This window comes from Neophocaena asiaeorientalis, unplaced genomic scaffold (assembly GCF_003031525.2).
Source record: "Neophocaena asiaeorientalis asiaeorientalis breed wild unplaced genomic scaffold, Neophocaena_asiaeorientalis_V1.1 scaffold418, whole genome shotgun sequence".
Classification (NCBI taxonomy): Eukaryota; Metazoa; Chordata; class Mammalia; order Artiodactyla; family Phocoenidae; genus Neophocaena; species Neophocaena asiaeorientalis.
Window position 1 is genome coordinate 3,584,241 of NW_020175731.1, and position 12,415 is coordinate 3,596,655.

The 12,415-nt window shown below is 39.7% G+C and overlaps 1 protein-coding gene across 3 annotated transcripts in view; it reads right to left on the reverse strand.

Annotated features, from left to right (window-relative positions):
* The window catches only part of TXNRD1 (thioredoxin reductase 1), a 95,074-nt gene that overhangs the window by 9,102 nt on the left and 73,557 nt on the right, over window positions 1-12,415 (reverse strand). For all 3 annotated transcript variants that reach the window (XM_024732184.1, XM_024732182.1, XM_024732183.1), the window contains exons 11-13: window positions 8,970-9,077; window positions 6,070-6,165; window positions 2,523-2,657 (exon numbers count right to left, since the gene is read on the reverse strand). In XM_024732184.1, the coding sequence (XP_024587952.1) occupies window positions 2,523-2,657; window positions 6,070-6,165; window positions 8,970-9,077 (339 nt within the window). The remainder of the gene's footprint in view (window positions 1-2,522; window positions 2,658-6,069; window positions 6,166-8,969; window positions 9,078-12,415) is intronic.

Below are 12,415 nucleotides of genomic sequence, written 5' to 3' on the forward strand. Positions count from 1 at the left end.
GGATAAAGTCAAAATGTCCCGCCTTGGTTTATGAGGCCATGACCTTCCTACCTACTTCTCCAGACTAATTTTATCCTTTTTCTTACCCTCCTCTGAGCTCTTCAAGCTACAGCAGCGCTCAGGGACCTGAAAGGCCATGAGCTCTTCCACAGAGCTCTCGTATTTGGTGTGCCCTGACCCTAGGGCTCGCCACACTGGACTGTAACTGGCACTTCCCTCACCTGCCTCCCTGCTCCGACTCACATCCTAAATCCTTGCTGCTCCCCAGTGCCCAGCACAGTGCTAGGCACATGGCTGCACAACAGGTGCGCTCAGAGGGTGAGAAAATAGTATCCAGGGTTTTAATCTCGTTAATCAGCCGCCAGCTTGGAAAAAAGAAACAGAAAAAAAGCCCCATCAGAGGAGAACATTCACCTCTGAGCTTCAACGTCATAAGAGGAGCAACAGATGGAGAGGCACAGTGGCAAACATCAAGACTTAAAAAGGGTTCCCATGGTGCCAGGTGTACGACGGGAGCAGGCCTTTGGCTGACCTCCCTGCGGGCCCGGGCTTCAGGAGGACATCTGCCTCTTCACTGCACCTCTCTGCCCAGCTGGCAGTCATCCTGCCAAGATGCTGCCGCGCTCTCACTGCTGCTGGGTCACCACACAACACGACACGACACGATACAACACAACCAAGTGAGGCGGCAGGAGGCAAGCACACGTCAGCCTTTTCAACCAGCCCACTGAGAACCAAATTCAGATTAAAAAGTTAGACTCTCGCAGAACCAAGTAGGGAAGTTACGTCTTTATCCCTGTCGGAGATGACTGTTCTTATTTTAAAGTATCTTAGACTTTTAAATATACTCACTGTCGTGGGTTGAATTAAGTCTCCCAGAAAGATGTTCAAGTCCTAAGCCCTGGTAATGTGCACATGACCTTATTTGGAAACAAGGTCTTTGCAGATGTAACCAAGTTAAAATGAAATCATGCTGGATCAGCGTGGGCCCTAATCCAATGACTAATTATCCTTACAATAGGAGGGAAATTTGGCTCAGATACACAGGAGATAAGATCACATGAAAAGCGGAGGCAGAGACTGGAGTGATGTGTCTACAAGCTGAGAAATGTCAAGACCTGCAACCCCAGAAGCTGAAGCGGCAAAGAAGCCATCCTCTCTAGAGCCTTTGGAGGGAGCACAGCCCTGCTGACACCCTGATTTCAGAGTCTAGCCTCCAAAACTCTGAGAGAATAGATTTCCATTGTCTTCAAACGCCCAGTCTGTGGTGGTTTGTTACATCAGCCCCAGGAAACTAACACACTAAGTGTTCTTGAAAAAAAAAAATTAAGTTAATTGGCTCCTTCCCTAGACAGTCTCAGTCATTACACTGAATAAAAGACATACTGGGCTTCCCTGGTGGCGCAGTGGTTGACAGTCCGCCTGCCGATGCAGGGGACACAGGTTCATGCCCCAGTCCGGGAAGGTCCCACATGCCGCGGAGCGGCTGGGCCAGTGAGCCATGGCCGCTGAGCCTGCGCGTCCGGAGCCTGTGCTCCGCAATGGGAGAGGCCACAACAGCGAGAGGCCCGTGTACCACACACACACAAAAAAGACATACTGCCTGTTCTTTAAGAGCTTTTAAAATCTATTCTCTTTTCAATTTTTATTTATAATGTTTGAAATTTAGTTTTACTTCACAAGAACAAGTTTTCAAAAAAAGAAGAAAAAAAACCCACACAGAACAAAACAACACATACACACAAAGTTTTCTGTGAATAATGCCACTAAGCAGGTGCTTATTAATACAGAGGAAGACACTATCCCTACTCAGGGAAAAGGCAAAGAAAAAGGAAATGAGAACATTTTTCCAGGCTGCAGTTCTCAGTTCTATACCTAAGCCTCTTTATGAAATAACCTCTCCCCACCTCCAAGTTCTCCAGCGTAGACACTTTTTTTGGTTTCCAGGCCCTACTTAGTGGTATCACAATATTCGACTCTTGGAATGAGCACTGACAGGCATGAAGAAACACTGACACCCAGAGGCCCACACTGGTCAATTTCCAGTTCTACTGCCATTTGCTTGATCTTTTACAAGCCTCACTTTCATTCTCATTCTTTAATGTCAAAAGCTCACAAGCTAGACATCATTTAGCCTCCAGGTAGCTCAGGGATAACTAGGATTGATGCTCTTTCTGGGTACGAACAGCATTATTAGCTGACTGCCAGGAAAATAATTTAGGACACATGATAAATAAAAGATTTGAGGCACATCTCTATAAAGCACTCTCATCATTTTTACCATTTAATAGCATGACAGTACTATCTGGTTACCAGGAATGAGAAACATATGAAAGAGAAAAAATCATTTCTAGAGACAAGACTTTCTTTTGAGATATTCTCCACCACTAATAAGCTCTAAGGAGGTAAAAGTAGCTCGAGTACAGCAGAAAGAACACTAGCTGCAGAGTCCTAGATCTGCCCCCTGTAAGCCAGGTGACGCTGTCACTTTGAAACAGAGCCTTTAAAACGTAGTGACCCACCTCTGCGCAGACGGGGTGGATTCCGATGGTGCCGTCCAGCTGGTCTTTGGTCAGCCCGCACTTGAGAGCTGCTGCGAAGCCCTGGGTAACTTCTCCAGCATTTGGACCCAGTACGTGGAAGCCCACAACACGCTCCTAAGGTACAAAAAAGTAATAAAATTATGCGGCTTTTCCCCCCTTAACAGACTGGAATATTTCCCCAGTCTAATCTAAAACCCCCATTCAGAAATGGCCAAGGCTTATACTAATGCTTGCTGCTAAAAGCTGTCTAGGCTGCAGATACTCCAACGTGGGCCAGTACAGCACGTGTGGTCACATCAAGCAAGAAGGGAAAGACAGGAATTGGCCATGGATGATGATGAAGAGACAAATGAAAAGCAAAAATGTGTGCAACCCATAAGCACCAAAATGTTCTGGAAAATGTGTTCAAAGGGCCGTTCCATTGTGCCCTCATCTCCTCTATCTGATTGTCTCAAAGCTCCAGATAAACGACCTGTGGTAGCTGAAACATTGAAGGGCAACCACTCAAATTAAAAAATCATTTACACTAAAGTTTTGCGGGTAGATAGCACAGACTTAAGATCCTTCCAATGTGAAAACACTTTTTAAAAAATTTCTTATTGGAGTATAGTAGTTTACAACGTTATATTAGTTTCAAGTGTACAGCAAAGTGAATCAGTTATGCATATACATATATGTACTTTTCTAGATTCTTTTCCCATATAGGCCATTAGAGAGTACTGAGTGGAGTTCTCTGTGCTATAAAGTAGGTCCTTATTAGTTATCTATTTTACATATAGTAGCGTGTATATGTCAATCCCCATCTCCCACTTTATCCCCCCCCTTACCCCCTGAACCACAAGTTTGTTTTCTACATCTGTGACTCTATTTCTGTTCTGTAAATAAGTTCATTTGTACCCTTTTTTTAGCTTCCACATAAAGCAATATCATATGATATTTGTCAATCTCTATGAGTGAAAGCAAGAAAAAAAAATATTTGGCAACTCTGAAATACCTGTGTGGGAATTATTTTGGATAAATTCTAAATCCCACACTCAGGCTACCTCTGCCAAGAGCGGGGAAGCCTGTTGCGTTCTACTGCACAGACGTTCCGAGCCAGCTCGGGGGTAGTGCATCCAGTCCAGCACCCTCACAACAGACCAGGTAGCTCAGGTGGTGAGGTGCAGAGCCTGACCTAAGGTGCAATGCTCCCTGGAAACAATCAGGAAAGGCATTCTGTATGTGATACATTCCATGTTAGACTCTTACATTATTCATCCCGACAGTCAGGGGTTGTGTATATGGATAAATAAAACACAAAATATACTAGGCTCTTAAAATATGCTAGATTTACATGTAATAATATGGATAAATCTCAAACTGAGATTCAAAAAAAAAAAAAGTGCAGGCTTCTATTTAGCTGAGGATACCACTCTTCTTTAAACCACACTGTATGACATTTATGGTAAGTAACAGGCAGCAAACGTATACAAATGTGAACAGGTGAGAGAGTCCAACTTGAGGACAGTGCTGCCTCTGGAGCAGGGAAGGAATGAGGGGTAGAGGATCAAGAAAGAATACGAAAGACAGCACCGGCAGCAGCTAGTGGTTAACAGCACAGAGTCTACGTTGCCTGGGACTGAATTCCAGCTCTGCCATTAACTAGTAAGTACCCTGGCACAACTATTTAACTTCCACGCTTCAGTTTCCTCATCTATGAATGGGGATAACAATAGCACATACCTCACAGGGTTATGTAAGGATTAAATAAGTTCGTACATGTGGACCATTAAGTAGTCTCTGGCACATTTCAAGTGTTCAATTACATATAGGCTATTATAAACTGCCTCTGTGATGGTTTATCTCTGATAAGAGAAAAGCTCTGAAGCAAATACACCAAAATGTTAATATTCATTTGAGTCTGGATGGTAGGTACGTTCTCCCAACCCTTTCTGTAAATTTTAAGTATTTCGTGTAAAAAAAGAGTAGCACACAAAAAGCACAAAAGCCTGGTAAGCAAGTATTATCTAAAACCAAGCACATCTAGACGCTGTGAAGTGACTGACTCAAAATGAATAAAGCAAGCCCCAAGGATGGTCAAGTTCCAGAAGCAAGCTTTTGTATGAGACGGCTCATGACAAAAGAGCAATGCCAAGTATTCGTCTCTTCTAATACTATCTTTTTTAATGAAAATAATTGACAAGTGTCATCCTATTTATCGCCTCAGTCATTTTAATTAAGGTGAGTTTACCAGTAATGAAAATTATTTTTCATATTATATAAAAAATGCCAGGCTTCCCTGGTGGCGCAGTGGTTGAGAGTCCGCTTGCCGATGCAGGGGACACGGGTTCGTGCCCCGGTCCAGGAAGATCCCACATGCCGCGGAGCGGCTGGGCCCGTGAGCCATGGCCGCTGAGCCTGCGCGTCCGGAGCCTGTGCTCCGCAACGGGAGAGGCCACAACAGTGAGAGGCCCACATACCGCCAAAAAAAAAAAAAAAATTCGTTTTGAACAAATGACACGGCAGTTCAAAAAAAAAAAGGACAAAACAACTGGATACAGTTAAAATTAAAGACTTGCTCAGTGTGAAACTTTTGAGGTTTCATTGATTGCCTTGTGCAAATGAAGTATCTCTTGCTAGATATAAGGCTGCCAATGAGAACGTCTGACATTTTCTCCTTTTCTCCTTTCTCTTTTACAGTAGCATGGTATCTAATGTATACTCAAACAAATGACTTTATTAAAACTTATGTCTAAAAAGATAAAACTCTACATGAAATTGTACTCTATTTCTACTCTGTATAGCTTGTTAGAGGTTATCATAGTATGTCCATTTTTTAAATGCATCTATGATGACCTTTTTTGTAGAGGATCCAGGTTTTCCTAGAACCTTGGGTTCTGCAAAAAGCAATCTGCAACTGTGCTACTGTGTACAGTGGTAGTTTCTAAACAGGATATATCAGTTAATTATACTCAAATCCCAAGATAAGAAAATGAGTTTATTAGCCTTTTAACACATGGATTCTTTAGCATTGTTTATAGTTTTACTGGGGACACTTTTTTTAAAAGTAAGATCTCAGTTAAGTTAAAAATACCAATTCTCATAAAGATTCAATCCACATAGGTGAAGGGATATCAGGAGGTACAAACTTCCAGTTACAAAATAAATCAGTCACCGGTATGAAATGTACAATGTGGGGAATATAGTCAATAATTATGTAATAGCTTTGAATGGTGACAGATAGGATACAAACTTGGGTTATTACTATTCTTTTTGTTTTGTCATTATTTGTAGACAGTTGACAGCTTCATTGGTCCCCTCTAATAAACACAAGCAGTTCTCAAGTTGTCCCTCTGGTTCCTTCCTCCAGAAAGTTCTGACTGCCTGCCCACTACATCCACTGCAGACGTGAGTCAAGCAGTGTCATCATGGGCCTCGCCCTGGGATAACATCCCAACAGGAAACCTACAGGTTGAACGCTAAAGGAATGCAATGTATGTACCATGTGAAAAATTAGTAGAAAGGCGTAAATAAGATTAGCACTTACACTGTCTTTGATATTGCAGACTATTTTTGCATAACATTTGTTGTTATCTCTTGATGGAATCGTCCATTCCAATGGCCAAAAGTGACTATGGTAAACCTAAGAAGAGGGAAGCACAATTTAGACCCATCATCTTAAGAAGGATGTCTGTCAAACATTAGTTGTGGTGTGAAGACGGTGGAGGCTCTTTAATGTTTAATAATTAGACTTTCATTAAACACTAAAATTCATGGATACATAGGAACCTGGTCAGAAGGTAAACAACTTTAAACTCACAGGTGACAAGCCCTTTTGCTATAAGCTCATCCCTTAATTACATTTCAACCTCCAACGAATAGACCTTATGTAACAAGAGCAAACAAATGAGAGAAAGAAGCCATGTGATTACTTGCTGTCTTGCATTAGAAAAAAAACAAAACAAAAAAACACCATCTAGCTACCTTACAGGAATGACAACTTTGGGCAAGAAACAAGTAAGGTGCCAGGAACAATTATAGCAATTATCTAGTTCTCTGACTTAATATTTCCAAAAATTTTCTCCTCTGAAATTATTCACCAAAAGTATTGAAGGAGAGAAGGAAGGAGGGAGGGAAGATGGTACATAGAAGGACAAACAGACATCCTTACTGATATTTCATAAACTTAAGTCTTGGATGACTAAAGGGATTTTTTTCTCCTCCAACTGCTAGCCTCAATTCAAAACATATATGGTTGGTAGGACCCTTTAAAAACATACTGATTATGTAAACATTATATAACATTCTTTTATCTTGTAAAATGTGATTTTTTAAAATGTGTGTTACAATATTGAACGTGTAGTATCATAGTACTGCAACCATTACACCGAGAAAAAATTGGTTAAAGCAATTATCCTCAAAGGCTAACAACTGCTGCGTTGTAAACATAAGCCTATGAGTAACTGTTTACTATTTCCCTTGCCGTTTTCAAGATTTCAACTCAAATGCATTGTTTTTATAATAAAAAATCCAAATTCTAATAAAACGAATTCCAAAGACTATCTGTGAAGAAACACAGAATATATACATTAAGAACCTTAAAATGTAAATACCTTCTGATAGCAATCTATCCTCAGCAAAAAATCAAAGAGACAATGAGTAGCAAAGATGTTCACAATTCTATTAATAACAGTGAAAAACTGTAAATAATCTAATAAAAGAAAGGCTTACCAAATTACCGTACAGCACCCCTAAAAGGAAATATTGCACAAGTCATTTTTAAAAGCGGTGTTTTTAGAGGGAAATGGCTTGTGACCTAACGTTAACTGCAAAGTACGACAGAAAACTGCACATAACTTAATCATGCTTAAACTAAAATGTATATACCTACACAAAATTATATACACACACAATATATATAACATATAAATACTTAGAGATTAGCATATGCAAAAGTATTAATAGCAGTTATCTTTTCATGAATTAAAATTTGTTTTTATATTTTCCTAATTTTTCAAATTTCCTATGAGAATATATATATATATATATTTTTGAGAATATATTATTTTTTACAATCAGAAAAGAAGTGTTGGGCTTCCCTGGTGGCACAGTGGTTGAAGAGTCCACCTGCCGATGCAGGGGACACGGGTTCGTGCCCCAGTCCGGGAGGATCCCACATGCCGTGGAGCGGCTGGGCCCGTGAGCCATGGCCGCTGAGCCTGCGCGTCCAGAGCCTGTGCTCCACAACGGGAGAGGCCACAACAGTGAGAGGCCCGCGTACCGCAAAAAAAAAAAAAAATGTAGAAAGCTCCTATTTAATACAGTCAACTCATGTTTAGCATTCCTAGTGGAAAAGATGAACATAACAACAAATTATATCATTTTGTTATTTTTCAATCCAAAAACTAACTTTCCTAATTTTAGAATGCAACCTGTGATTTTATTTAAAAAAAAAAAAAGATAAGAAGAAGAAGGATTGCCTTCCAAAGCATGTTGGCTTTAGGCTAATATTTTATTTATTTTTTTTTTGATTTTTGAATTTTATTTATTTTATTTTTTTATACAGCAGGTTCTTATTAGTTATCCATTTAATACATATTAGTGTAATATGTCAATCCCAATCTACCAATTCATCAAGAAATATGAAAATAATGTGTTACTGATAGACTGATATTACATGCTACTACTGAAGCATATAATAAAGAAAAGATTAAGAAATTTAGAATAGACTTTTATATTACAAATTTTACTCTGATTCACAAATCTGGTCTTTTAGAAGGTTTTACTGGAAACTTTTTTCCCAAGTGATTTAAAACAGCAGACCCTATGTGCAGCATTATTTGTATATATAAAAGTAGTTATTTCATGTGCATTTTCCTTGACTATATACAGGATAAAAGGTGACTGGCAAAGTTAGTATAAATTAGAGGGTAATGGTAGAAAAAAAAAGTTAATAAGACAGTAGAAATGTAGGTACTTTTTAGTTTCCTTCCTTGTATTTTTAACCATATAAATAATAAAAAGAAACCAGTAAAAGTGGTTTTGAAAAGCAGAACTAAGTATTACTGGGTCAACTGATAAAACTGATAAATGGAAGGCAGGTCAGATAAAAGTATTGTATCAACATTACATTGTCTAAAAAATAGTAACCACTGTGTGGTTATACAGGAAAATGTCCTTGTTCATAGGAAATACACATTCAAGTATTTAGGGGTAAAGGGGATTCAACTTACTCTCAAATGGTTCAGGAAGAAGAAATACACACAGATGCACAAAGAAAGAGGAAGGGAACATGCAAAGTATAAAACTAATGGGCAAAATGTTAATAATGCATGAATCTGGATAATGGGTATACAGAAATTCTTTGGGCTATCTTTCAATTTCTCTGTATGCTGAAAATTATTTTAAATTTTGGGGGGAAAAGTAGTAGTAAAGAGTAGAACTTACCTCAATATTTTCTTCCCCAAATTTCTCCACAGCTTTCTCTTCAGAAAGACCACAAGCACCATATTCCAAAGGAGTGAAAACGGTCGTTGGAACATTTTCATAGTCACACTGTTTCAAAATGGAGGAAAAGAGTTATGACAGAAGGAATTATAACTCAAAAGAGCATATACTTCCAAAAGGTTCAAATTTAGGAAAGGGAAACAGACTAATAAAAACCTACTATGCTGAGAACCATTAACTGATATGATAAAATTTCAGCAGCGGTTTAAAGTCCGTTAATACTAGTCATGAATAAACAATTTGCGTGGCCTCTCCACCCATCTACCAACAGATATTACAAGGACATCCTTTATCTCCCTTAAATAAAGCACCCAAAAACACCACCAGTGCACCCAATGCTTAAAGTCTCCTATTATTCGTGGCAGAAGTTAACAGACTTTATTGGAAAATCAATCAGGCAATACAAATCAAGAGCCATAAGAACATTTAATAATTTTTGGCCCAATAACACCACTTTTAGAAATCTATAATAATAATTTAATATATAGCAAAAGCCACATGCATTAACTGAGCAATGCCGCAGTTCTCATCAACAGTGGCAATATTGGAGCGGCTTTAAAATGCAAATAAGGAAGTGATTCTGTAGTACATATTTCCAATGCAATCTTATGCAGCCATTAAAATGGTAATGAAGGCCACAGCAACAAAAAAGTTCATGATTATGACAGTATTTCCAAAGCACATTTTAATAGGCGTAGATGACGGAAGGGTTCTGAAGTGAAACAAGTTTGTAAAATGCTGTAATTAGCAAATAAACAGGTTTCTCAACTATCAGATTCCTCAGAGCCTTTGATATGCTGATGTGAATTGTGAAAAATGTAATTATGTAAGTGTCAAATATGTTTGCCAATGCTATTTGGTAAAAACCTACCCAGTCACATTTGGACATAGAGGTAAAGCCTAAATTTAAGGTAAGCACTTAAAATATGAAAAATACAATTCTCCCTCTCTAACACCATAGGGTGAGATTTTAAAAATGTGCCTCCCTCTAGAAATAGCATATATAGTCTTTTTTTCTCCAAAAAGAGCACAAATCCTTGGAATTCCGATTCAAAAGTAAAGGCAGACATCCACTTACAGCCATAATGGACCAGGTTTACTTCCTGTTTTAAACAACTAAAAAACGGGACAAATATGAAATACTTCTTAAGACACTGATGGTAGGGTGTGCAGCACTGTGGTCCCTGTGAGAAGGGAAACAAATGAGGTGAGACCAGCGATTGCTCTAGTCTCCTGCCCAGAGCAGTTTCCAGGGCTTGGTGCAAAGAGAGGGAACAGAGTGCAGGGTCTTCCTGAGTTATGGAGACAGAGATCCCAGTTCAGGGAAGCCAGTGTGGCCCGAAGCTGCAGGGCAGAACACCAAAGTGGGTGGAGCTGCACAAGGAGAACTTAAGATCTGCAGAGAGGGCCTCCTGAGATTTGGGCTGAGGACTGATCTGTAAATGGATGCCAGAGGAAAGCACTCAAGGGTGAGGAAAGAACCACTGGAAATCAGCAAGCCCCCAAATGACCAGAGCTCTTACAGGATGGGAATCAGTTTCTGTTCCCACAGGCCAGAGTAGAGAAAGAGTTCGTAGTAAGAGGAACGGGGGCAGAGTCCTCGAAAGGGCAACAATTGAGTAGTGGAACTAAATTGGGCCTAAATGAAAGGCTGCTGTTGACAAACCTTTAAAAAGCTGAAAAGCAAGCTACACGAGGATAAAATTAATCCCCTGTAACATAATGGGCCACCAGAACAAAGTCCAACACTATATAAGGGAATTCAACAAAACCCAGCCCCCAACAGTGTAAAATGCACAAAGTCTGCATCCATCCAAAGTAACACGACATGCAAATGAGCAAGAACACACAAACTAATACCAAGAGGAAAATCAATCAACAGAAACAGACATTGCAAAAGAGGTAAGGGGATTAGCAGAGGACATTAAAAGAGCTATTATAAGGACTTCCCTGGTGGCGTGGTGGTTGGGAGTCTGCCTGCCAATTCAGGGGACACGGGTTTGATCCCTGGTCCGGGAGTATCCCACATGCCATGGAGCAGCTGAGCCCGTGCGCCACAGCTACTGAGCCTGCACTCTAGAGTCCGCAAGCCACAGCTACTGAGCGCGAATTACTGAAGCCCGTAATTACTGAAGGCTGTGAGCTCCGCAACAAGAGAAGCCACCGCAATGAGACGCCCGCGCACCGCAAAGAAGAGTAGCCCCTGCTCGCTGCACTAGAGGGAGCCTGCGCACAGCGGCGGGGACCCAACACAGATAACGACTAAATAAATAAATATTTTTGGTTTTTTTTTTAAAAAGGAGCTATTATAAATGTGTTCTGTAGACTCAAGAAACTAGAGAAAAATAGGAATCTCCTGAGGAGAGAAAAGGAAAATATATTTTAAATAAGTAAAACTCATAGAGGTGAAAGAAACTGCTTGAAGTGCAAACTACACAGAATGGGATTTATATCCCAAGACAGTGCAAAAGAAAAGATCAGTGGACTTGAAGACATTGCAATAGGCTCTCTAAAAAAATAAAGCACAGAAACAGGGAGAAAAAACATGAACAGAGCATTAGAGACCCACTGAGGGAACCAACATTCATTAATGTGAGGCTGAGGGGGAAAAAAAGAGGGGGAAAGCAGAAAAATTGAATGGCTAAAAAATTTCCAAATTTGATGAAAACTATGAACAGATAAACCCCAAATCTCTACACACCACCAGCAGAATGCCAAAACATGCAATGATCAAAATGCTAAAAAAGTGATTAAAATCTTAAGAGGAACAAAGATAAAAATGATGGCATATTCTCTTTAGAATCTATACAACCAGAAGACAATGGGCAAATATTTAAATAAACACTGTAAATCTAGAATTCTATATTCAGCAAAAATATCTTCAAAAAAAAAAACTTAAAAGAAAAAAAAGCCAAGGAATTCCCCTTGAGCAGACATGCACTAAACAACTGTTAAAGGAAGTTCTTCAGGCAGAAAATGGTGTATCAGACGGAAATCTGGATCCACATAAAAGACATATTTTCTCCTTGGTCTCAAAATTCAGTTTCCAATTGGCTTAAATAGACTAGTGTGGCCTAGCCTGAGAAATGTAATCCTTGTTTTTAATACTTTATTTGGATAAAATACTTTGCAGTTTTCAGAATAAACAACGTAATAAGCTTCTAGAACACAACCCATCCCCAAGTTGCAGATATGTGTACCGTGGTTTCTCTGTAGTTTCCACATAAAATAGTTTTACATTTACTGTAAAACTGAACTAATTTACAAAGAACCACTTTAAGTAATAATAAAGATGCTAGGGCTTCCCTGGTGGCACAGTGGTTGAGAGTCCGCCTGCCGATGCAGGGGACACGGGTTCGTGCCCCGGTCCGGGAAGATCCCACGTG